We start from the raw sequence: 27,582 nt of genomic DNA on the forward strand, positions 1-27,582 counted from the left end.
ATTTGATCTCCTTACACATATTTTTCATCTCTCTGTGTCTTAAGTTACCTGATAACACGAGGGTCCCACTACTGCTGGAGCGTCGCAGCATGCGGAGGCCCTCGGACCAGGAGCGGGACTTGGGCAGGCGGCGGAAGAACCGTCCCAGGCGCTTGGAGACCTGTCCAAAGCAGGCGCTGGCCACCGCCTCCTCCGCCCCCATCTCCGGCAGCATGACCGCCGCTATCTGCGGCCTGTTGCGGCCATGACCCCAGTGCCACCACTGCGTCCCGCTCCAGGTGCCGGTCCGTGAGCGGACGCCGTCCCGGCTGGGGCTGGGCGCCTGCGGCTCCGTTGCGTCGTGGTGTGGGCTCCCTGCGCCAGTCGCTCCTGTGTGTCCACCATCGCAGGGCTGCGCTCGGTTTTGTGTTGTGCACTGAATGCCCCCCTCCCTGCCTTTCTGCCACCCTGCGCCCCTACCCTCTGACACAATCCCCCCCTCCGCTGACTGGTACTCTCTCTCCTGTTCTTCTCTCTCTGCGTCCGTGCTCCTGTTTTTCTCACGCAGTGCAGAACTCGTACCAGCTCAGACTGCACCCACTCATCCTGCTCTCTGCAGCATGTTTTTCATTGAATCCTTAAAGGCACAGCCGCACTGCACTCTTACCTCCTACTCTCCTTTCCTCTCCCTCCCAGTCCTTCTCTTTCCATCTCGATCGATCCGTCGAGCCCTCTCCCTTCCTCCCCCTACGCCTCTCTCCTGTCACTCTGTGCCATCATGCCACTTCCTGTGTGAGAACACAGTCCCACGTTTAGAGAAACCTGTTGTCCTGAAGGACATCTCAAGTTCTGAACTGCATCTGACATTTTCTCTCGCGCATATCTATAAATAAAAATAAATGAGAGCAGCGTCTTGCTCCATTTCTCTCAACAACAACTATTACAGCATCAGTGAAGGTTTTGATTGTCGGCATAAAACTTGATAACTTCCATAAATCACCCCACCTGCTCCTCATGTGTGGCTCCTTGCACATATTCCAGATTGTCTGTCCTGAAATGAATGGATATTAATGATCAAATACCTAAAAACCTCACCTTATATTCCAATTCAGAGATTCAAATGGTTTGATTATCCCAAATAAAAGCGTATTAGTCCTAAAACCAGAACAAATACAGCATAATGCATATTTTGCTGTTGATTATAAAATAGATGGGGTGGCACATTTCCTGCTGTCCTCACCCCAGGTCTCCCAGAAGACAGAACCAGTCTGAGAGAGATAGAGGTAGAGAGAAGTGGCCAAGGGCAGCCTAATTATAGCCTGAGATATAACTCCCAACAGCCCTGTCACACTTTTGTGTACTCACTCCTCCTTTTCAGCAAGAACTGCTCCATACATCCCATCACAGACCTCATTACATCTTCACACAAACACATGAAACAGCCCACTCTACACCTCCAACTCAAACTGACTGTCCGATATTAAACTGATCAGACCATTAAAGCCTTCATGCAACAGCTGCCTATTCAGCCTCTGAATACTGTGAAGCCACAGCACTGAAACAGGAAGTGATTTAACAGGCCCAGTCCATCTGTAGCTTGAGGTGAATGTCCTATTAAGAAAGAAGACAAAGGTTTTGCTGTATAACTGTTTCAACAAGGTGAATTCTGTGCACACCAAACCACTAAAACATCTACAACATGAATAACACGTTCAAGTTTCAATGGATTTTTGTGGAGCAAACAGTCAGGCTTGTGTTAGAGGTTTGGTTTACTTTAGAAAATGAAGAATTAGGGAAGGGTGCAAATTGTTTTAGAGGTTTTTAATCTTGCTTAAAGGGTACATAACACACAGTTTCCCTCATGTTGATCTTGAATAGGCCTATCTCAGAAGAGTCTTTATAGTTTCATCATATTTCTAAAACACAGATTCTTTAAAAAAACAGTCGAACTCGTAGCCTGACAAGCCTGACCCACATCAAGATGTTTGGTCTGGAAACTCACCGTTGACAGGGCTCAATCCGAGGAGCGGTATAAACGGTTGTCTTTCAAACTCCTCCTGCACGCAATTGGCAATTGGATATCGCTACAACCAACCAGAGCAACGAAGGTGAAGTGGCGCTCGTTGATAGATTAAACATTCGCTGTATCCGGTCGCCAAAACTCTGAACACATCTTCCCTTTTTAAGAATGACTTCATGGCCGTTCTTTGTTCTTTTCTCAGAGAAAAGCTTAACTCCAAGTCTTCCAGAGTCGCGGTCAAAGCTGATTCGAAAGACCGCCGTTCGCCAGCTTCTGTGTTTACTAGTAGCACGCAAGCGCAACTCTGCCGTCACTATGCTAAGTCCCGCCCACCGACTCTATACACGATGTGATTGGCCCGACCAGAGTTTGGTTTTTACAGCTCAGAACTGTATTGAAAGTTGCTAGACGATACTCGTGGCAGATTAGATTTGCTGTCGCTAGGGTGCGTCTAGATTTCTAGGCTATCGAACTCGTGGAGCAGAGGTAAACAGTCACGCACGCATGTATGATGGATTGATGTGAGCACTCGCTTATCCGGGAGAAGTGCCCATAAAAGGATTTCTGCCCTTTATGACATCATACAGGGCCATACTTGGGAAAAAAAACCCTGAAGCGTATTTCGAATCCTGAAGAAGTGCATATGGAACAGAAATACTCGGTCATCCATTCAACTCGTTTTTTAAAAATATATTTTGGCCATGAGAATCCAAATCTTTTAAAAGTGTAAATACGTCAGAATGCATGAAAGAGCACCACCCTCTCCTTTACCAAATGAAGAATTGAAATGGGATTTAAACGCTATACTGTACGTTTCCTTAATTATCATTTGAAATTTAAAGACGGACAGTTATATTGCAGATGCAAGACATCTCATATCGCTCTCCTAATAAGCTGAAGCAATTTAAAGAATATTTTATTACATGTGGATGCAGAGCTTCCGAAGGTATAAAAAAATTAAATAACACATAACATCTTCCCAGTAGCATACTTTTACCTTAACAAAAGGAAGACATTCCTCTTTCTAGCATTAAAGTCTGTCTGAAACTTTTAATTAAAAATCAATCCAATGTCTGACTGGCATCCATAAGCTTTAATCCACCTGCAATATGGCTAAACACAGTTTTACTAAAGCATGGATTAAACACAAAAGGCAGACAGGCAGCATCCCTCAGTCGGATAGGTGCAGAATTGTGTGGGGGAGGTCGCCAAAAACCGAGCCAGATTAGACACAAAGTCTGATGCAAAGTGATGCTTTGAGACAGGCCCATGCAGTGAGGAACCCTTTTTAATACACCAACTCACTCACTGAGTCACACTAGCAGGGAGGTGGAGCGTCACATGAACAGGCTACCTGAGGAGAACTCGCTCATTCTCCTTGACTAAACCTTGAGACCTTGTCTTGTGACTCAGCATTCAGCTTATACGTCATTTAAAGGAAATATAATTCAGAAACAGAACTCTATAATGGTAGCACTAAGCACAATAGAGCATGCAGTATATCTCTCACAATCCGTTTAGCTGCATTTGTGCAATGGAAGACTAATGAGAGGTTTCAGGTTTTGACAGTGTGTGTGTTGAGCAAGAAAGAGCCCAGAGGAGCATTTTATTGCCCGAAGGTTACTCTTCAAAGCACAAGATATTTAAGATGTTTTCTCATTAAATTCCTTACATTTTGAAAGAGATTATTGAGAGATATTGTTTCAAAAGATGATACACTGGGAAAAATGTTTACAACAAGTTTTTTTTTAATCCTGATTTTATCCAAAATGGTCTCAAAATTGGTTCAAAAAATGCCAACAAACCTATCTATCGTAAGGTCTATCTATCTATCTATCTATCTATCTATCTATCTATCTATCTATCTATCTATCTATCTATCTATCTATCTATCTATCTATCTATCTATCTATCTATCTATCTATCTATCTATCTATCTATCTATCTATCTATCTATCTATCTATCTATCTATCTATCTATATATATATATATATATATATATATATATATATATATATATATATAATTTAAATGATTATGGGCATGATTAGGATTATGGATTATGTATGATAGCTCAATTTTAAAATAACAGGTTGCAGGTTACCAGCGTAGAGCTATAACAATAATGTGTAATAAAAAAACACAGCTCAAATAATATTGGAAGAATTGAATGAGAAATGTTTGAAGACATTTAAATGTATTTATTGATTTATTATTGTAGATTTTGGGTTCTTGGTGAATCAGTGAAGAGCATCCTTCTCTGAAACTCTATTAAAAGGATATTTCATACAAAAATAACAAATACAACATGTCGTTTCAAACCTGTATGACTTTTTTTTTCTGGAGAACATAAAAAAGATATTTTGAAAGCCAATGGAGTATAAACAGAAAAATCAAAGAAAATCATTCAGGTTTGGAACAACATGAGGAGGAGTAAATGATGACAGAACTCCTGGTTGAACTCTTCCTTTAAGGTTTATTTATCTATTCTCAGGAGAAACAACTGAGAATCAGGGGGCAAAAAATCTCTATTTGTTCTCATTTGAATCATATTGTTGTCTATAGGAGAAACAATTGAGATATTAAAGAGATCTCGTTTGTGATTTTTCTTTCCTTTGGGAGAGAGTATGAGCACAAAGTGCCGTTTATAGACGAATGTAACCACTGATGTTCTCTGACTGCCTCTTTCATTCAGTGTGTATAATTACGGGCTGTGTGCACTAAAATGGTGATCTGTAGTAGTCAAGATGCTCCATCTTTAGCCCGCCTGCACCACCACAACCTCTTAAACACACAAATTCTCAGCATGCTCTAAGATACTTAAAAACAAAAAAGCAACGATTACAAACTACAATGTTGTGCATGCTTTACCCATGACTGACATTTGGTCACGTACAATAACTCTGCTAGGGGTTCTCAGCATACTGTACTACAGAAAAAAAACGAAACAAAAAAAACAATGCTGGAGGCATATCAGGACATGCTCATGGAATGCTACACAAAACCCCAATGAACTGAAAACGGTAAAATTTAGCAATTGGAAAACCCCAAGACATCCCATAATGAATATCAAAAACCAAACTTCCAGGAAAAAAGACACCCAACCCTGGCATTTACTATGAAAGGTTGAGGAGAAAGAGGAACAAGCACTTTCAATGAAAATAGTCGAACTCTGAATGAAATGTGATAAGGAGCTTCTGCAAACACTTTTGACATTTTCATGGTTCCGTATGGGAAAGATACAATATTCTGCTTAAATGTCTGTGCATTTTAAATTTGGGGGTAAATTTACAAAACAGGCGTAAATGCACAAATCACCCAAATATGGAAATTCTGTCATCACTTCTGTCAGCAATCTTGTCATTCCAAACCTGTATGACTTTCTTCTGCAAAAAACAAAAAAAGATTCTGAAGAAAGCCAATAGGTCTAACACCATTGGACCCCACTGACTATGCTTGACTATCTCTTACTTTGAGTTTGACAGATAAAAGGGATAATTTTCATTTTTGAGTTAACCCATAATTATCTATAAAGACAAATGAGAAGGAACGGGCTGAAGGAGGGTTAAAGAGATGCACATGTTTGACTTTTCACTGCACTGGAAAGGCAGAAGAGTCATTGGGTTTAATGTGCCATCCCAGAATCATCCTCAACTTCTAAATAACACACTCTATAAACCCCTGCAATTTCACCGTCTGCCTTTTATCAAGCCATTCACTGCAGTCCCTTTCCCAAGTGAAAACTGCTGATACGCTGCTAACTCAGCAACGCTTTACACTAACACACACACGCACACACACACGCACACGTGCACACACGCGCGCGCACACACACACACACACACACACACACACACACACACACACACACACACACGTCTGGTTCACTATCTTTGTGGGGACTCTCCATAGACGTAATGGTTTTTATACTGTACAAACTGTACATCCTATCCCCCTACACTGCCCCTGCCCCTAAACCTACCCATCACAGGAAACATTCTGCATTTTTACTTTCTCAAAAAAAAAAAAAAAACCCTCATCCTGTATGATTTATAAGCCTTTTGAAAAGTGGGGACCGCTGGCTGGTTCCCACAATGTAGGTTATCTCAGGTTTTACTATCTTTCTTGTGGGGACATTTGGTCCCCACAATGTAATATAAACAATGGCACACACACACACACACACACACACACACACACACACACACACACACACACACACACACACACACACACACACACACACACACACACACACACACACACACACACACACACACACACACACACACACACACACACACACACACACACACACAACACCAAATTTAACACAAACACTCTCTTCTCAGTGTGCATCAGGGGAAATGCATTCATTTCAGATCACGGTAGGACATTACAGAACCGCATGATTTAATCTCTCAAATAAACGGCATTGGCTGAGCTTTTATTAAAGCTAATGTCATTCTATTCCACATCATTCACATATTTATTTCTGTATTTCAAGCAAACTTGATTTCAGCTCTTTTACAAATCTGTCTAGTTTTAAACACATAGGTTGTCATTAATAAACCTTGCTTAAGAGAAATAGCTGCCCTTTAAAAGCAAAAAGAAGATTTAATGATTAAATTAGCCTAGCTGAAGCGCATGGTGGGACAGTGGATTGCAGCAACAATGGTACAACAGCAATACCAGAGCACAGGCAAATCATGCAAAGAGAGACAGAAGTACCTCTAAGATTAAGAAAATTAGAATAATTGCAAGACGTGCCACCTCAGATTCTTTATTTGTTTATTAGGCAAGTGAACCTCACACACACATGCTATAAACATTACTCATTTCTATCTCTACTAGCAAGAAAATCAAACCTCTGGGGGTCACACTATTCATCTGAGAATCCCCAAAGTTAGAGGGGGTCATCAGAATCCCACCTTCCCCATCATACTAATAAAATATGACAAATAACGAAACAGAAAAACAAACAATGACCTCTGCTGGGAACTCCCCCTAATCCTCCCTAAAGCCTGCACATGTATCAGCACACTTCATCTTAATTAAACATACTGGAAGTTCCTATTACACTGGAGCCATACAAACAACCCCTACAGCAAAACCAACACTTGTGTACTACATAAACATATAAACTTCTGTCAATGTCTCTCTCCTCTGTAATTTTTCTTTCTTGTTTCACAACTAACTATCTCATGCTGAGAAGTCTGGCTCATTAAAGTAGGGATGTTTTTCCCTATTTTTTCATTTAAAATATTTGTCAAGATTTTAGGATTAGGATTGTCAAGATTAGTTTATCTTATATTGAAAACACATAATGAACATATCTCATACATTTATCAAACTATTTGCTCATATCTGTCTGTTCATCAGTTAATTCATCTACAGAATCAATCCCCCATCAGCCCAAACATTCATCTGTCTATCCATCCATCTATTCCTTTAACCATCCATCTTTTCATCCATCTGTCAATCAATCCATCCATGTAGACATCTATCTCTTGATCCATCCATTCCTTTAACTAACCATCTGTTCATCGTCTATCTATCTGATAATTCTTCTATGCATCAATCCATATTTAATTTATCTATTCATTCATCCACCTCTCTTCAGTCCATCTATCTATATCTATAATAACCATCCGTCTGTTCATCCATCCTTAATGTCAGTCTATATATGCATCAATCCATCTTTCATTTACCTATCCACTCATGCACCCATCCATCCCTACATCTTTATATCCGTCTGTTCATCCACCCGTTACATCTATCTATCTATCTATCTATCTATCTATCTATCTATCTATCTATCTATCTATCTATCTATCTATCTATCTATCTATCTATCGTCAGGTGATGAGACACTTACTTTGACACTTGAGTGCAGCGCTGCTGATCTGACGGCTGCAGGCGTCGCACCAGTCCTGGCTCAGCTGCCTGGAGGTGAAGATGTGGCCCTCTCCCTTCTCCGCCTTCACCCTCGGGTCTCTCTGGGTAAAGATGGACCATGCCTCCATCCTCAGAGGCTCGTTTCGCATCTTCACGACTCCTGACCTTGCCTGTGTCAGCCTTTCGAACTGCAGTCCCTCCATTTCGTCTGGGGAGCAACTGAAGTTTGACCGCGGCGAAGAATTCCGAACTTCTTGCGGTGATGAAGACGCGTGGACCTTTGCCGTGTCCTTCACGGAGCTTCTCCGGCTCCCGGCGCTGTGTCTGCGAAACATTCTGTTATTATTGTTAGCGTTCTCTCGGTCCATGTCCACAACGGATCCGTCCATACTACTACGTGGCGAACCGGCTCTACTGCCGCCTCGGTTGTGTGATGCTGAAGGCGGCTCGTGATTGAATAACAAGAGCGATGCTGAGACTGCGGCTCTCGCGCTATCCACATCACTCGCTCTGTTTCGCATGATCTTCTCCAGCGACCATTTACGCGAGAATTTCTTTCTGTTGCCCGACTTCAGTTTGTGGAGAAGTTGCTGATCCGTGTCGAGGTGGTGTTGAGCAGGGTGCTGTCCTAAAGTGACGGACGCCATGCCTTTCGGCTGGAGTTGTATGCGCGCTGAATACAAACTAAATTGAAGCGCCAGCGGCGAGCGTATGACGTACACACTGAACCAGCCGCGCGCTTTAAATGGCACTAGCATAGCGGACGTGCGCGAGCCTGCCCCTCACAGACTCATGATTTTGACGATTACTTCTCTTATTCCACTCTTCTAGTCGAGCCACCTGTATTTATATAGCGGCTTATACAATACAGATAGTTTCAAAGCAGCTTTACACGGATAAACGGGAAGATAAAAGTTTAATTATTCAAACAAAATTCCATTTTGCTGTAAAGCAGCTCTAAAAATAAATGTGTCATTGCTGAGGTCAGAACTTCATTAATTTCAGTTAACTGACTGTAAAGTTAATTAAATATGGAATGAGTTAAATTCAGCTATAAAGCAGCTCTGTAGAAAAGAGTTGTCATCGTCCAGCTTATAGCCTAGTTATATTAAGAAAGACTGGACTGCAAAATGTAATGCAATAAATAAATAAAACTGGAAGAATCTCAGTACTCGTATGATTGTTGTGCTTAGATTAATATTACATATACATATAGGCCTACATTATCTCTAATCCCACCCCATACCTATATTACCAAATACATTACTATTAATACGTAATAATTAGGTGAGTTATTGAGGCAAAAGTAATAGTTAATAGTGAAAATTGGATCATAATCTAAAGTAATTTATTCTATTTTCTTTAAAGTGTCACTTTGGTATTTAGTGTCACTGCAAAGGTTATTTTTCTACCTTAAAAGAGCAAAGGTTCTGACATGATTTATCTTTCTTTTATTTTTTACACGACAAAACAGTTCCACTATATTATACATACATGCATTTCAGTTTATTTAATACATAGCATCCATTTTGTGTCACAGATTGTATAAACTTAAAATAGTTTTAAATAAAAAAATATGTTTCATTAATTGTGTTAAACATTTTATTAGCGCCATACAGTATGCAATTTACCAAGTAAATATTTAAAAATACAAGACATTTAACAAATACATTTATAAACCGGCAAAAAGGAAAGTTAATGAAATTCCATGATAAAACAAACAAACATACACACACTTTTGACACTGAACCACAATGTGGTCTCTGTAAGTTCACCATAGTTCCCCCTGAGCAAAAGGAATTCCCCATGATGTGACATCAGAACCCACCCAACACATCTTTTACTTTCACTTCAAGTAGTAACATGTAGTCTGTTGATGCCTGTCAGTATTTTTAGGATGATAAACTTTGCACTGTTCGTATTTTTCAGCTCAGCTGAATGCTCTCAAACAAACACAACTTTCTTTAGAGCTCCATGTTCTGTGATTGCACTGCTGTGGTCAATAGACTAATTCCATTATTGCAGCTATCTTATTGCAGCTATCTCTCAAAACCAGAATCAATTACACAGGGTAGATTGAACAGCTACTCTTTATTCCATGGCTGTGCAATAATTATACAATATTATTGTTAGCTGAATGCACAGTGCCATCAATATTTGTCTCAAGATTACAACTGATCTACATACATTTCTTTCTTCTTGGCAGTTTAAGTCAATACTACTAGACATTGTGAAGGTAAAATGCAGTAAATACATTAACACTGAATCTGAGAAAAATGTTTTTGACAAAATATGCAGTTACCTTTTTGAGCATCAGTACACATCATGTACAGTGGGGCAAAAAAGTATTTAGTCAGCCACTAATTGTGCAAGTTCTCCCACTTAAAAAGATGAGAGAGGCGTGTAATTTTCACTAAGGGGCACTTCAACTATGAGAGACAGAATGAGAAAATAAATCCAAAAAAAAATCACTGTTTGGTTTTTAAAGAATTTAAAATTTTGCAAATTATGGTGGAAAATAAGTATCCTCTGTCCTCCACTCATTACCTGTATGAATGACACCTGTTGGAACTCGTTATCAGTACAAAAGACACCTGTCCACAACCTCAAACAGTCAGACTCCAAACTCCACTATGGCCAAGACCAAAGAGCTGTCAAAGGACACCAGAAGCAAAATTGTAGATCTGCACCAGGCTGGGAAGACTGACTATACAATAAGTAAGCAGCTTGGTGTAAAGAAATAAACTGTGGGACCAACTATTAGAAATGGAAGACATAAGAGACCACCGATAATCTCTCTCGATCTGGGGCTCCACGCAAGATCTCACCCCGTGCGGTCAAAATGATCACAAGAACGGTGAGCAAAAATCCCAGAATCACATGGGGGGACCTAATGAATGACCTGCAGAGAGCTGGGACCAAAGTACCAGACACATGTCCAGTACATGTCCGGGCCCATCCAAAGTTTGCTAGAGAGCATTTGGATGATCCAGAATAGGATTGTCATATGGTCAGATGTAACCAAAATAGAACTTTTTGGTAAAAACACAAATTACCATGTTTGGAGGAAAAAGAATACTGAGTTGCATCCAAAGAACGTCATACCCATGGCTCAACAAAAAAAATAAATCCCACTGGCCCCTGGGGCCACTAGATCAGAGTTTTGCTGCCCCCTTCTATATTTTTATTGGCCCTGAAAGAGTTAAACCGTTCCATTAAGCTGTATGTATTGTATAGATTAGAATGAATCAATACAGCAAATCGAGTACATGAATTAAGAGCTAGAGAGACATGCAAAAAACACTATGAAATAACTATCTAAAAGTAACTATGAATTTGTACTGCAATATATATATATATAATATATTAGACAATACCTGGCCAGTAATGTTAGCACTGTATTTGCCTATATAATGTATCTTTGTTAATTGTTTATATATATATATATATATATATATATATATATATATATATATATATATATATATATATATATATATATATATATATATATATATATATATATATATATTAACAGTTAAAAGAAGACAGTTAATAAACAATTAACAAAGATAGACATTATATAAGATATTTTTGGCAACTCGCGCTTTGAGCTATCATTTATGAGCAAGGTTACGGTGATGTACTGAGAGTTAACATCTTTGCCATTCTTCTTGAGAAGAATGACCGTTGTCTCGTAGGCAGTAAAGGAGAGCTCACAATTCACGATATGGTATCAGCCTCGTAGTTCTTTGCCATTTTAACACACGTAAAATTCCGAATACACGTAAAAAAAATTAAGTAACATTAACACTCTTCACGCCACTGGGTATGACATTTATTTTGTCTTTGCGGATGGCCAATCACTGGCTAGCCTGGCATACTCTTTTACTGGCCCCGGGCCATCCTTATGTCGAGCCCTAGTCATACCTACTGTGAAGCATGGGAGACAAAAATTATGCTTTGTAGCTATTTTTCTGTAAAGGGACCAGGACGACTGATCCGTGTAAAAGAAAGAATGAATGGGGCCATGTATCGTGAGATTTTGAGTAAAAACCTCCTTCCATCAGCAAGGGGCATTGAAGATTAAACATGGCAAGGTCTTTCAGCATGACAATGATACCAAACACACCGCCTGGGCAACTAAGGAGAGGCTTTGTAAGAAGCATTTCAAGGTCCTGGAGTGGCCTAGCCAGTCTCCAGATCTCAACCCCATAGAAAATCTTTTAAAATCTGTTTTGCCCAGCGACAGCCCCAAAACATCACTGCTCTAGAGAAAATCTGCATTGAGGAATGGGCCAAACTACCAGTAACAGTGTGTAAAAAATTGCCACAAATTACAAAAAACATTAGTCCGCTGTCATTGCCAACAAAGGGTATATAACAAAGTATTGAAAATAACTTTTGTTATTGACCAAATACGTATTTTCCACCATAATTTGCAAATAAAATCTTTTAAAATCAAACAATGTGATTTTCTGGATTTTTTTTCTTCTGATTCTGTCTCATAGTTGAAGTGTACCTAATACCTATGATGACAATTACAAGCCTCTCTCAACTTTTTAAGTAGGAGAACTTGCAGAATTGGTGGCTGACTTAAATACTTTTTTTGCCCCACTGTAATTTCATCTGCTTGTCTTGGTAACAGCCATGAATCCATTGTTTAGGGTTTGAGAGGTTTAATTAAGGACAGATTTGATGTGCCCTTTTGCCTTTTCTTTGATTTGTTTTGCTTTCTCTTTCCTTTTAGCTCAGAGATATGGGCTCTATGATATTGTGTTGCATTCTGTTTTCTTTGAGGTCATCATGGTGTGTTGGTTTGAGGTATTTTTTTCTCCACTGGCAGTGTATCATTAATTACTGCCAGGCTTTTAAAAAAAAAAGAAAAAAAAGATGTCTTGGTAAATTAAATATTTATTTAATTTACAAAAAAACATTAGTACTTACAGCTAATTAACCATACCTTTCTATCATGTTGTTGTTATTCTGTAGCTCCTGTGCCACAGCCTCCATCTCAATCTTTAATCTGTTCATTCTGGAAACAATTTGTTTTATTTGTTTTTTGTTGGAACTGAAAAATGCTGTGTCATCTTTATTACAATGACGTACTTGAAAATCATGTGCTCATCTTTGTTTGGTCCATACATCCTCTCTGCTCCTATTGGCTGATGGAAAGCTCTGTCTAGAACCTGCAAAGGTGGAGAAGAACATTGTCAGGTTACTCTCAATCCAAGCTTTCCCAGGTTGGAACGTCTAACTTTAGAATAGTTCAAACTGATTGGTTTAGACAGAAAAACATGTGAATTAAGGGAAGGAGTAAAATGGATATTTAATTGACTCATTTACTCTCCCTCAAGTTCTTAAAGCAGATCCCGGCTCCTATTGACTACCATAGTAGGGGAAAATACTCTGGTAGTCAATGGGGGCCGAGATCTGCTTGGTTACAAACATTCTTCCCAATATCTTCCTTTGTGTGCAACAAAACAGAGAAATTCATACAGGTTTGGAACAACTTGAGGGAGAGTGGCATTCGTTAAAAAAACTATGTTCTATATAGTATGAATGTGTGTAGGTTGAATACAATTTGGACGTACTACATCTGCCATGTTGTCATTGTCACATGACATACGGCATTAGTTGCCTCAATTCACTTCCATTCACAAATCATCGCCCGTGGCCTCACGGGACAGTAAAATGTCCATCGAATGCACACTATAAAATCTCGCTGGAAGTAGTAGGTCCCCCGGGTATTTTTCTGCCTATACCATTTTATGAATACTATGAATTTGGATACTACTCGGCTCGCATAAGCCCACCGAAATTATCCGGAACAATTTGTGCCAGGAACTTTTTTTTCTCCCGGACCTGTTGCTGTCTGCGTTTTCATCACGGTCTAAAGTACCACGAAGATTAGTCCAGTGACGTAGGACTGAGCAACACTTTGCAGTACCCCGCTGGATTTCGTTCTCAGCATATAAGCTGAACCTCATCATCGGTCCATCGGTCAGAGTTTTTAAACTCCATTGTTGATTCAAATAGCAAACAACTCTTACGCTGGCTTCACACTGTAAGCAGTGCATTGGCAGGGCAGAAGGAGTGCCGATGGAGAGCGGGAGCTGTTGTGCATTCACACTGGCAGCGTTTTTCTCGCGCAGCTGAACTGCGTCTCGTGTACTTCAAATACAGACAAATATTGTCCATTCCTAGCGTAGTGAGTTAGGAATGCTATGAGTATACAGATTGATGTTACAGCTAATGCCAAAAAAAAAAAAGTTCTGTTAATGTCGGTTTGTCAGTGATGCGTAACGTTATCTATGCAGTGCAACACGATTTTTTTGACAGTAACAGACACCGTTATAAACCATCTACAAAAGTAAACTGTGTAGTGTTACCACATCCACGTTAACTGTATCACCAGCAGTTTGTAATAACACAATAACCATTACGCGTTGTTCATTATAAACATGGGATTATGAATTATATTGAGAACGTCATACATGTCATAATGTAACTTACCCTGTAAACTTTAGCCGCATTCATCATGAAGCGTGCACGCGTTTCAAACTACACTCACTTCTTCTGGAGATGCAGCAGGAACACAAATAGTTGGTACTGATAATTTTTTCAGGAGTAGCTTCTTAGCAAAACCTGCTTTATACTGACCCTAGTTTATAAAGCAGTTTGGTGAGAAATTTTGCGGTTCGCACAAACATAAAAGCATTGATGTTGTTCGGGGGGAATAGTAAACAAAACTTAGCCACTGTGTCTTTAGCGGTTCGGATTTAGGAATATCAAAATGACTGCTGTGTTCGTTATTACACCCAAGAACAGAACGACACAATCGCTTAGCCGCCATTCTGCTCCAGCGTATCAACAATGACGGATATGACGATGACAGATCGCTCAGGGAGGATCTGAGGTGAAACGCTGCTGTCAGTCAACAGTCGTGGGAGGGGGCGTCCGACCGTGTTACACGGTTGAACGGCTTGAATTGAGACATATAGGGGAAAACATATAAGGAGATTTAAACAAAACAAAAAAAAACACTGGATGGATTTTTATCATTATAGGATGGTTGTGTACAGGTACTGCCAACACACATTTCCATACAATCAGCTTGTAATAGTGCATGTACCATTATATTCACCTAATATATAGCATGGACGTAGGCATGTGTCTATACCGGTGTCTATGGACGTAGACACTGGTAGTGCCTATGCTCAAGGCATTATTTAGCTGTAGTTCTGGGACAAAATAAATGAGGAGAATGCTGTGAAAAATTTAAATTCTGCCCTCATATTCTTTTCCAGATGGGATTAAGCCACCAAATTTGTTACAAAAAAATTATATGACCAAAAGACAGCCATGTTCATTTTGGAGTCTGTGAAACAAAATTGACCTAACCTCCTTAGGGACAACTAGTCACGCCTGAATAGGGCTAATGACCGACTGTGTGTGTCTTTTGTGGGAAGCAGAAGGCTGACCTTGTCCTGCTGGGCCTCATACACTTGCAGATCCCCCATACTCTGCCGCAGGACACCACCAAAATTTTCTAGACTTGTCTGTATCTCAAAGAGAACTCTGCAGAAATAATACTCACATTGTCATTGAAATATATATGGCATTGACAAACTTTAAAACTGTCAGTAATGAATATTGTATGAAATATGTTGATCTATGCTGCTAACAAAGAATCCTAACCAGTAATCTCTGGAGGCTGTAAGATTTACTTAAGAGTTGTAATCTGTTATTGTACACTTGAGCAAGTCTGTACGGGCACTGTACAATTACATGTACAAATGCAAAGAATTTGACATGTTGCTATCAATCATCTTTAGTGATTAGATGGTGTACTCTTACTCATCTGACCTCTGTCTTACCTTTTCCAGTTCTCAGCAGCCGACAGAATATTCTGGTACTTCTGAAAACAGTCATCCTTGTATAAAGTCTTGACTTTTTTTATGTATGAAGACAGATTGAGCCTGGGCAGAATATAGCAGTTTCTCAGTTTAATTACTGTAAGAGACAGACACTCGGTCGAGATGCTCCAGGTGTTTAATACTTACTTCTCAAACTTGTGAATCTGTTCCTCATTATAGCCGAGCTCTGGGACAGAAAGTGAACGAATTAGCAGCAGTCAGATAACATTTTCAAAACATCAACTCTACACTGTAGTTCTTATATGTACAACTGCTCAAGATAAGCTCTATTTTAGCTGACTGGCTTCTCTGTAGAGCCATATCTAACATAATCAGTGCAGCCAGGCAGAAAGGGGGTATATTCTACTGTCTCCATGCTAGGCTGTCTGGAATGGTCCTTGCTGTCAGATAAGACAGCACAACAGTGCCTCCTCTCCCTGCAGCGGGTACAAGCAACTGAACTAATCTCACTAATCTCAGCAACTGGCTCCACTCATCAAACTCCACGTCCAGTTTCCAGAAGTGCGAGTGACAGAAATGGGTCACTGCCTAATATACAGTACATTCACACAGAGTTTAGTGAATTTTTGCTAAGTGTCCTATAACCACATATATAACCTGCAGAAATTCAGACCTTTAACAGGTGTCATAGATTTGTTTGAAATTTGGTTTGTCATATTGTTACAGTATATGACAAGAAACACATGCATTCACTTACTTCCTGCCACTTTGTCGCGGTAATAATGCCGATGAACCGCAACAATCTTCCCCAACAAAACCTCCATCTTTTGAATGCTGCATTAAAAAGAACGTAAATTACTTTCATTATCACTGTATTACTTATTAAAAATAATCAATATATTAATAATAAATGTTATTTTTTTCATATGATTATGATTCATATGATTTTCCCAATATTTTATATGATTATTTATAATTGTGTCATAACCTTATAACCTAATAATTTGCAAAATGAATAGAACTTGATCAACCATTTCCAGTAGAATATTACATGTCCGTTCAAAAGTTTTTTAAAGGTAAGATTTTTTAATGTTTTTAGAAATTTCTTATGCTCACCAAAGCTGCACTTTTTTTTCAAGGGGGGGGGGGGGGGGGGGGGGGTAAAATGCTGTTTCATGCATACTGAGCTTTTTACACTGTTAAAGACTTGGATTCCCATCCTAAACATAGACAAAGTTTCAAAAACTAATGTTGGACGTTTGATGGAGTATTTCTGTGTTGAAAACGGACTCCATTGTTTGTATAACTAGTCTGACGAGCAAAACCGTTTTGCTTGCTACTGCTAAGGTTTAGTCGCATACAATAGTCCATAAACTGAATCATGTCCTCATAAACTGCGAGTAAACACACACAAATGTTGACAGGCCACTAAATACAGTACATACCACAGAGACGGACGTCCTGATGCTGCTGTTTCCCCTGTTCAATTTATTTCAGCCTCCGAATGATTCTGGATCATATCTGTATTAGCTGAATCCGATGGATAGCATACATGGGTTTCTCTACGCTTGAGGACGTCATCGCTTTGTGCACTCGTCATTCTTTAGCTCCGTCCACGCGATACGCCTCCAGGCGCTCCTTTTTTTTCCCGGAAAGACTCGGTACAGCCCATATTTCTTTTATAAATATAATAAAACTAAAGACTTTTCAGAGATATGAAGGATGCAATACTACTCTATAGGTACTCAAAATTGACATGAGATTGACTGAAACTGAGTGTTTCACCCCCCCTTTAAAAAAACAAAAAAGTAATATTGTGAAATATTTGAATATATTTTAAAATCTAATATATTTCTGTGATGCGAAACAGAATTTTCAGCATAATAACTCCAGTTTTCAGTGATTCTTCAGAAATCATTCTAATATGCTGATTTGATTCTCAAGAGAATGTATGATTATTATCAATGTTGATTTTTTTTTTCCAGGATTATTTGATGAATAGAAAGTTTAATGCAAGAACAGCATTTATTTTAAATCATCTTTTGTAACATTATTAATGATTTTGATCATTTTAATGCATCGTTGCTGAATAAATGTATTCATTTATTGAAGTTCTTTTCCAAGACAAACAAAAGACTCTTACTGACCCAAAACCTTTGAATGATAGTACAATGTTGCAAAAGTTCTTTTGAGGAAAGAACCAAAGAAACTCTAAAGCATCATGTGACACTGAAGACTGGAGTAATGCTGAAAATTCAGCTTTGCATCACAGACATAAATGTAAAAATATATTCAAATAGAAAATTATTTTATTTTATTTTTTATAAAATAAATGCACCCTTGGTGAGCATAAGAGATTTTTCTAAAAACATTTAAAATCTTACCAATCAAAAACTTTTGAAAATTGTGTTTATGTTTTTAATTGTGTTTGTTATGTACGGTACTTGATATTATTATATTACAGAATAACAGAATATTATATTACAGAATAAGTTAGTTTTTAATCATAAATTTGGACAAATGTTGTGCATAAATATTATGGTACTGCATGCAAAAAAGTAGCAAAATAATAGTTTGAATACATATGTATGAAATACACGATATGTTAAATAATGTATAATAATTGTGAAATAACATGTTAGAAAACATTTTTTTTAAATGTTAACACCACCAATAAATATGTACAGATTTCATTTAAAAATATATTTTATTTTTAAGTTTAGTTTTAAGCTTTTACAAATAAAAAAAATTATAGATAAAAAAATCCCTTGTCACCAGCATTCAGATTTAATATTGAAAGAGTATGAAAATTATAAACTGCACGCACGCACGCACGCACGCACGCACACACACACACACACTATTTACCTCTTATCCTGGGCCAGTGTCTCAGAGTGTTTCGACAGCATCACATGCAGGTGCTGTAGTTGATTCTGGAACTGTTTGATTCCAGTGTTGTACATTTGCTGCAAACGCTCTTCTATCTACACACAATGATAAACCTCAAGGATAAAAACTAAGGCCTGTTCTAATTCATTTACTCAAATATACATTTTACAGTGAACAACTCTTACCAGTGGGAGTTTCTTCTTATTTTCAATAAAGTCTGGAAACTCATACGCAAACTTCTGAATGCTGGTTGGGAAGAATTAAGAGACGGCCATCACTAAATACCGCACAACATAATGCTTATTAAACAATTATTTCAGTATGCATTAGTTTCATGATATCACTATATATAGTAAACTAAAACAGATAAAGTATGCTGATCCTTACATCCGATGGAGATTCTCCTCTGTTCTCTTTGAAGAAAGCAGCTTCATATTCACCATTGCAATCCTGTGTGCCACATTACTGCATTCAAAGCCAGTATTTTCACTGAAAAGTCAAAAAATATTGTTATTGGCCACACTAAAATGACTAAGTAACTGGAGGTGGTGTTTTCTTGTGGCATTTATTAGCAGGATAGTGACACATGCAGAACACTGATGATATTAGTACTCACATGTAGCTATAGAACCCCTGCAGAATCAGTTCCCTGCACTTCTGGAATGAGCGAGCTATACGCAGGTACTGATGGATGACACCAACAATGGTCTTTAGGAGGAACAAAAACAGCAGGACAAATGGTTTATGGATAATAGCGTTATAATGTTAACCAAAAATAAGCACCAAAGAGAAAAACAAGTGGCTCTCTTACCTTGGAGAAAGTGTAATCTGCTATGATGTCAAATTTTGTAGGTATAGCGGGGGCCTCAGCTACAGAACAGATGAAAATATAAGGGATGGAGGAAGAATTAAGGAGGTAAAGAAAGCATGTGGCCTTTCCTTATTTATTTGTGAAAATGCATTAAATTAAACTGAGAAATATAAACTTAATACAAACATACAATAGGTAATGAAATAAAAAAAGAAAGAAAACATTTATTGCATCCCTACGTTCTCTGTATGGAGGTTCTATTATTTTCTCTTGTCGTCGGCTGATCAGAATAATAGGGCGGTCTGGACTGGTGGGAGGAAGGTTTAATACTTTCATCATCGGGTCCAGTATGAGAGGATGACCCTGAAACAGGTACTGCTGACCCGCAGTTTCAATTCCAGTTTGGGCCTGAACATCCTCAAAAAAGACTGAGACCCTTGAGGAAAAAAAAAAAAAAAAGGCATTTAGAAAAAAAAAATGGTGATTCATATTTCCATTTTAGGAAATCATTTTTAAATAGATTTGAAATGACCTAAGACCAAATGCCATTTATATTTTACAATATATTTAGAAACTGAATATTCAACTTCAGTTGTAGTGACTGTAGTAAAGAGAGGAATCTCTTCTCCAAGACTACACATACGTGTCGTGGAAGTGGATGTAGATGCTGTGTGTTGAGGCCTGCTGAAGAGAGAAGATGTGGACAGTGATGCGCTGCAGGATATCAGTGGTAGCAGCAAAGAACTGGACAAACCCCCAACACTTCTCCTGCTTGGCCTCCAGTATGTTGGCCAACACTGGGTTCAGTTGGGTCTTCAAACCCCTACGAAAAGATACAGAGAGATTGGTGATCTGCTCCAAAACTCTAAAGGGTTTTTCCCACTAGAAGAAACAGTTAAACCCGGGTCAACCGAATCCTATGTATTCTTGCTATGTATTTCACACTGCCCATAATTTACCCAATGTTAACAATTAATCCTGGGTATTCATATGTTGACGTTTCACTCTGTACATTCCTAAACCCTGAGATAACACTCTTATTAGCATATTTGCAGTGTCAGTGACTGGACAAACACAGCATGTGACTGGTTAACATAAAGGCTCTAGAATTGCAACTTCATATTATATATTGCCAACGACTATTCCATTTTTACCTGAATTGACATTTTGGACTTTAAAGTGAAAACTAAACAGTCTCTTCAATTAACGCATTTTCCATCACCATTCCGTCCTCTCCAACGTGCAGTGTTTCTGTGACCGTCCAAAGTATGTGAATATCATGTGATTGGGTGTCAGTTGCTAAGCATCTAGCCGTAAAGCCGCTTCTAAATTACAAGTGTGAAACGTTTCTCTACCTGGGGTTAAAAGTAGAGTTTAGAACAACTATAACCCAGGGTTAACCGCAGTGTGAAAAACCCTTAAAGCGATAGTTCACCCAAAAATGAAAATTACCCCATGATTTACTCACTCTTAAACCATCCCAGGTATATATCACATTCTTCACTTAGAAAAACAAAATCAGAGTTATATTTTTAAAAAAGCCACTCCTGATTTTGAAGCTCAAAAAAGTGCATCCATTCATCATCGAAGTAATCCATACGGCTCTAGAGGGTTAATAAAGGCCTTTTGAAGCGAAGCGATGGGTTTTTGTTAGAAAAAACAAAAGAGTAACCTCTGAAATGGCACATGACTTAGTGACAAACGCAGAATCACAGAGGATAGAGCAAAAAGAAACACCGGTCACAAATTAAGATTCAAAAATGAGAATTTTTAAAGAGAAATATCAGAGGATTTCAATATAAGGGAAGAAGAGCTTGAGTATGTTGCTCAGCCCTATTTGTGTGACCTGTGAGAGGCCTCATCCTACGTCATATATCGCATCAGAAGTTACTCTTTTTTTGGGGTAAGTTGACTTGCGTATGCCAACCGCCGAAAGCTAGTTATTTTAGATTCTAAAGTTTATATGGATATTTAAAACCCATTCCTTCACATCAGAAGGCCTTTATTAACCCCCTGGAGTCTTATTAATTACTTTTATGATGGATGGATGGATGGATGGATGGATGGATGCACTTTTTTGCACTTTAAAAAGGGCCATTTACTACCATTATAAAGCTTGGAAGAGCCAGGATATTTTTTAATATAACTCATATTGTATATGTCTGAAAGAAGAATGTCATACACACCTAGGATGGCTTGAGGGTGAGTAAATCATGGGGTAATTTTCTTTTTTGGGTGAACTATCCCTTTAAAAAAAACATCAGCATGTTAACCATGATGAATAAATTCATGCGAAAAGCAAACACTTAAAGTTTGAACAGATTTTCAAACATTTACAGACTTTGTAAATGGTTACAGAGACTAACTGGGCATCACAGACTAAATGACTTAGGCCCCGTCCACACGGAGACACGTTTAGCCGTATACGTATACATTTTGTACCGTATCAGCGTTTCATCCACACGGATCCGGCGTTTTAGAAGCATGAATCCGATATTTTTCGAAACCGGGTCCCAAAGTGGGTAAATCTGAAAACGATCATCTTCCGTTTTCGTGTGTACAGCGAATCCGTATATTTTCTGAAACTACGTCCAGCATGGTGAAAAAGATAAGGGATACAACTACGGGCACTGGGCATGCGCACATAAATATTGCGTCATTTAATTAACGTATCTGCATTATTGTAAGGGTATGTTTTGGGTTGGGATAGGTGTAGGCATTAATAAAACACATCTGTTAAGTACCAAATGTGTTTATTGTTATTTTATTGTGATATTTTGCCTCACCTCCGACCACTGCTATACCCCTGCTAGCCACAACTCTTCGTCTCCGTTTTGAGTGTATTTTTGTGGCAGAATTACAGCGCCACACACTGGCCTGGCATGCAAACTACATAGTTTTTAGTCAGTTTTCGCAATCTCGTGTGGACCCAGATATTTCTTGAAACGAGGAAAAAAATGGGGTGAAACACTCAGTTTCAGTCAATCTCATGTCAATCTTGAGTACCTATAGAGTAGTATTGCATCCTTCATATCTCCGAAAAGTATTTAGTTTTATTATATTTATAAAAGAAATATAGGCTGTACCGAATCTTTCCGGAAAAAAACGAGCGGCTGGAGGCGTATCGTGTGGGCGGAGCTAAAGAATGACGAATGCGCAGCTACAGCACGAGAGCTCCTGAAAGCTGACATCCTCAAGCGTGGAGAAGAAAACGTTACCCTAATAAATGGCTATCAATGAGATTCAACTAATACAGATATGATCCAGAATCAGATCCGGAGGCTGAAATAAATTTAACAGGAGAAACAGCAACAATATCAGGACGTCCGTCTCTGTGGTATGCACTGTATTTAGTGGCCTGTCAACATTTGTGTGTGTTTACTCGCAGTTTATGAGGACATGATTTGGTTTATGGACTATTGTATGCGACTAAACCTTAGCAGTAGTAAGCAAAACGGTTTTGCACGTCAGACTAGTGTAACGTTATACATAGAACAGCAATGGAGTAACCGTTAGCGCATTTGAATGACGAAGCACGCTTTGTGAGAACGCTAGGTTTATGTTTGGGTAGTTTAAAAATAAACAAACTGACACCTATAGTGGTCAGCTAAACAAATGTATTTAAACACATACCATAGATCGCATGGTCCATTAATAAATTAACTATGCACGATTGTGTCGTTTACTGATGTTTACTCACGCGACGATAGCCAACATAGACATTTGAAGCAGTTTAACTCACCGCCGGCTTCCAAAGCACGACCGTGAACCTTTATCGCTAGGACCACTCCGTCAAAAACACACTTCTTTGGTATGATTTGGTGAAGTCCTGTGACAGCAGTGACCGTGGAGATCCACGATGTTGTGAAGCTTCCCGTCATTTCTGCGTTCAAATGCAGCGCTGCCTTCCCGGAATGCTGTGCTGAAGCGTTGAAGTCGCTTGATGTCACCCATAGGAATAAAGTGGAGCGCGGCGCGGACTATAACAACATACGTGTTCACGGACGAGTCGATCTGCAGCCGAGTGAGTGTTTATGGGGCGTGCATTTGCTCTCTCGCCGCAAGTCACGCGCGTGTGCACCCTTCTGGGAGAAGAGCCCATATGGCCCATACAAGGACCTTCCGCTCTGTTGATGTCAAGCCGACCCATGCTCGAAAAAAACTGTCCGAAACTTGTGAGAAACCGGAAGGAGTATTTTTGACAAAGAAATACTCCATCAAACGTCCAACATTAGTTTTTGAAACTTTGTCTATGTTTAGGATGGGAATCCAAGTCTTTGACAGTGTGAAAGCTCAGTATGCATGAAACAGCATTTCACCCCCCCTTCATTGTGTTTACTCACTCTGAGAGCTGACAGCAGTGAGGCAGTTCATAGCCCCATTCAACGGGTCCGTCTTCCACCTTCTGCACACCTGCTATGGCACCCTCTGGCTTCTCTGTTGTAATCATGTACCTGGGAACATCACCAAAAGCAACTGAAAATAGCACAAAGATAAGTCTGATACAAATAATAAATATCACAACACATTAAACTGGGTTAGAGTTCATGCCATTTTTAAAAGGAGAGCTATTAGTAGCTCTTTGTTTATTATATTCATTCATCTATAATTTACAGTTATGATAAATATATAAGATATAACAATAGATGAGATAGACGAGATTTCATACATGAGATTCTTGTTTCTGCGTGGGCCTCCAAATGGTCTGAAGGGAAGACTTCCAGTGGCAGCATGGTAGAAGGTGACACCAATGCTCCACAGATCCACGGTCACTCCATACATTTTCTGATGGGGTTTCTTCAATACTGCACGCTCATACATGTCCGGATGCTGAACCACACAAGTTCACAAGAGTTATTATATCAGAGACAAAGCTTATTCACAGACAGATCACAGGAACCACAACAAACACTTTCTGACCAGATGTAATCTATTTTCTGTGAATGACTAAAACATAAAGGAAGAGGAAGCTTTTGAGTTTATTTCTCAGCATGAACAGTTGTAAGAACCGTGTCCTCACCAGATATTCCTCTGTGCCATATATGGACTCAAACTTCTCATCGTCATGCAACTCACGGGCAGCACCAAAGTCTGTCAGCTTGAACACGGAGCGCCCGTCCTCACCCACTTGCCTCATGATATTGCCAGGTTTGATGTCCCTATGCACTACTCCATTCTCCCGCAGGTGGTTCATTCCTTGGACTGTATATTTGCAAATAGGAGAACGGCAAAATGTATCCACAGTAGTGCTTCCAAACAAAAGCGGAAACTACTGATCTGACTATTTGCTTACCCACACACTGCAATACAATAAGGAACTCAGACTCAGGAAGTCCAAATGCATTCTCAGGCTCCTCCAGCAGGTTCAGCAGGCTGCCACCTGAACAGAACTCCATCACCAGAACCTTCTGCTTCGGATTCATATGCATCTAACATGCACAGGAATAACAATGGTCATGCTTTTAAAATTACATTTTGAGATCTATTTAAGATCAAATTATATTGCCTATTTTATATTCAATAAGCATTATTTTAAGTGGCTAATTACCAACACAAAGGAGAGATTTTATTTTATTTTTGAAAGAAGTCTTATACTCATCAAGACTGCATTTATTTGATAAAAAAAAAAAAAAATACAGTAAAACAGTAATATTATGATTTATTCCTGTGATGGCATTTCCAGCTACTCCATTGTGCTAAAAAAAGATGAATTAATATTATTAATGAAAACAGTTGTGCTGCTTAATAATTTATGGTATTAGTTTTTTTGTGTAAACCTTAATAATATTTTTTTATTATTATTTAATGAATAGAAAGCTCGGCATTTACTTGGATTTGATTTTTTTTTTTGTAACAATGTAAGTGTCTTTACCATCACTTTTGATTAATTGAATGCATCCTTGCTGAACTTGTACTTGTACCATAGTAATAACAGTAAATTATGCATAATGCATGCAACTAACCCTCAACCAAACCCTAATCCTACTATAACCCTATAGTAACTACATGTAGTTAATTAATACTCAGTACTTAAATATATAATTACATTGTAAAGATGACAACTTAAAATAAACCAAAAAATCTCATTGCATGGTAGCAAACGTATATAAATACTTTGCAAATACTTGTTTACGGCTCTGTCTGGCATTTTGGTGTATTAAATGCCGTTGGTGTGCATTTTTCTTTAGTATCCTTACAAACTTGCACAAAGTTGGCCATATTTGACCCAGACATAATGCATCAAAGGAAACCGAAACATCAAAGCATTGCATCATGGCTGTAAAATCTTGAACAGCATCATGAACCACATCAGATACGTACCTCCTCCACAGCAAAGAGTTTGACAATGTTGATGTGATTGAGTTTCTGCAGCACCTCAAACTCCCTCATCTGCACCTCATAAGGCCTGTTGTAGCTCAACAAGTTAAAGACTTTCACGGCCACCAGCTCACCTGATTTCTACAGGAATATAGTCATTTAGCGTAAAATGTCAAGTCTATGCACTGTTTTTTTAAGGGGGAAATGGTGTTAATGATAAAGTACTTTGTTTCGTGCTCTGTAGACGCTGGCTGTTGCCCCCTGACCAAGAACATCATGCAGGGACCAAATGTGGTTTGCTGTACTCGCCGTCATTGTGTTGGCACACGCGGATGACATGATCGGATCTGAGAATGACAGGGGAAAAAATCCTCTAAAGCAGTAAATATTTAATGCTAAGTTTTATATTTAATATTTAATGATCTCATTGAATTGCTCTCACAATTTAATTGCTCTCATTGCACTTCATTAAATGCGGTCATAATTTTACCTTTCCCCCAAATGTACTACAATTTGATTCATGGGATTAATAAAGTATCCACAGTGGCAACAAAAACTATTTAAGAGACATTTATATTTCCAGATATTATTATTATTATGTGTGTGTGTGTGTGTGTGTGTGTTCATGTTTTATAGGGAATTTCCATAGAAATAATTCCATAGAAGATGTTTGTACTGTACAAACTGTATTTTATCCCATAACCCTAAAACCTACCCATCACAGAAAACCTTCTGCATTTTTTTTTACATTTTTAAATAACATTATTTAAGTTAGCTGTTTTGCTCATGGGGACCAAAAATGTCCAGTTCATACCTGAGCTCAGGTACTGTTAATTATTTTGCCAATTAAATATTGGTTTGTTAAGTGTAATAATACTAAATAAAGTTTGTTATATTACTACAGAAATTGGTAATTTAGGTGTTTTAAACATGAGGTAAACAGAAGCAAACTACATCGAACAACTTGTGTATTAAAGTGACTCACCGATGTAACTTACACGCGTCTCAACAGTCACATCACATAAATGTCAAATGAAGTCCATTTCCTTCCTATATGACCTGCAAACAGAGATTAAGTACAAACATCATAATATATTTCGCCCATATAAGTTATTATTTAGAAAGAGGTTAAGTGAATAAACTGGCGACACTGAATACACAGGATTTCCCCTTAACAACATCATCATCGTCATCGCTCTGATTTGACAACACCCGAAAACTACAAAACCAACCAACCATTTGTGTGTTAGAAGCCGACGCATTTTCCACTTTAATCAGAATTTGTCGATCCGCTTGAGTTTATCTACAGACTAATTACTCTTGCAGTCCTCCACTAGAAGTTAGAAGAGCAGCTCGACGGAAACTCACCATCAACTTTCCTTTCATTTCTGTCAGGAACTTCCTTGTTCGGTGCATCGCGTTTGTAAAGTGTATCTGTCTCCGTAGATGATTTTACACTGAGGTTAGAAAGGACAACATAACACAAGTTAACATATTTTGTTGTCTGTCATATTATTTCGTTTAGTGTGCAAGCGACTAAACATTTTAGTCCACGATATAAAATGTGAAAATAAACCCCCCAAAAATGATGTCGCCCTCTGTGGGACGACTTTAAAACCACGCTATGAGTGGGGCGAGCTCATACTTCAACAGAATACCTCACGTCTGTTCACTTCAATAATGTACATAACGTAGAAGACGCGAGGTAATTACCTAAATTTGCATCTTGTTGGAATTTCTTTACATGTCTGTTCTTTTGTTTTGAAGAATATTTCCTGCTAAGGCT

At 38.7% G+C, this 27,582-nt stretch overlaps 2 protein-coding genes across 5 annotated transcripts in view; both read right to left on the minus strand.

Annotated features, from left to right (window-relative positions):
• rassf5 (Ras association domain family member 5) overlaps window positions 1-8,762 on the minus strand; it is a 45,451-nt gene extending 36,689 nt beyond the window's left edge. Inside the window, exon 1 of one of the 2 annotated variants that reach the window (XM_067430935.1) lies at window positions 7,879-8,762. In XM_067430935.1, the coding sequence (XP_067287036.1) occupies window positions 7,879-8,656 (778 nt within the window). In that variant the 5' untranslated portion in view covers window positions 8,657-8,762. Of the gene's footprint in view, window positions 1-48; window positions 554-7,878 lie in introns of those variants that run through there. The other variant, XM_067430937.1, reaches the window with a different exon arrangement.
• A 2,657-nt stretch (window positions 8,763-11,419) lies between these two features.
• Window positions 11,420-27,373, minus strand: ikbke (inhibitor of nuclear factor kappa B kinase subunit epsilon). 3 transcript variants are annotated; one of them, XM_067431706.1, is made up of 23 exons: window positions 27,165-27,373; window positions 26,782-26,855; window positions 26,022-26,143; window positions 25,800-25,937; window positions 24,772-24,907; window positions 24,499-24,680; window positions 24,148-24,308; window positions 23,822-23,932; window positions 21,665-21,724; window positions 20,122-20,301; window positions 19,718-19,914; window positions 19,479-19,537; window positions 19,284-19,375; window positions 19,055-19,156; window positions 18,853-18,913; window positions 18,647-18,762; window positions 16,536-16,612; window positions 15,965-16,004; window positions 15,779-15,880; window positions 15,383-15,479; window positions 13,008-13,087; window positions 12,862-12,933; window positions 11,420-12,766 (listed from the first exon to the last, which is right to left on the minus strand). In XM_067431706.1, the coding sequence occupies exons 3-23, from the start codon at window positions 26,133-26,135 to the stop codon at window positions 12,703-12,705; spliced, it is 2,241 nt and encodes a 746-aa protein (XP_067287807.1). In that variant the 5' UTR covers window positions 26,136-26,143; window positions 26,782-26,855; window positions 27,165-27,373; the 3' UTR covers window positions 11,420-12,702. The 3 variants fall into 3 exon arrangements, with proteins under 3 accessions (XP_067287807.1, XP_067287808.1, XP_067287809.1); XM_067431707.1 differs by lacking the exon at window positions 27,165-27,373 and adding an exon at window positions 27,033-27,158; XM_067431708.1 differs by lacking the exon at window positions 21,665-21,724.
• Window positions 27,374-27,582: the final 209 nt, after the last annotated feature.

The sequence above is a fragment of the Pseudorasbora parva genome, chromosome 22 (genome assembly GCF_024679245.1).
Source record: "Pseudorasbora parva isolate DD20220531a chromosome 22, ASM2467924v1, whole genome shotgun sequence".
Classification (NCBI taxonomy): domain Eukaryota; kingdom Metazoa; phylum Chordata; class Actinopteri; order Cypriniformes; family Gobionidae; genus Pseudorasbora; species Pseudorasbora parva.

What these genes read in the sequence shown, in the direction of transcription:
- ikbke (XM_067431706.1), bottom strand. Translation starts at nt 26,135, where the DNA reads ATGTCATCCGCGTGTGCCAACACAATGACGGCGAGTACAGCAAACCAC. An exon ending in CGCAGAAACAAGAATCTCAT is followed by an intron (nt 23,933 to 24,147) that starts GTATGAAATCTC and finishes TGATGTTCCCAG; the next exon opens with GTACATGATTACAACAGAGA. An exon ending in CCGCGACAAAGTGGCAGGAA is followed by an intron (nt 16,005 to 16,535) that starts GTAAGTGAATGC and finishes TTTCTGTCCCAG; the next exon opens with AGCTCGGCTATAATGAGGAA.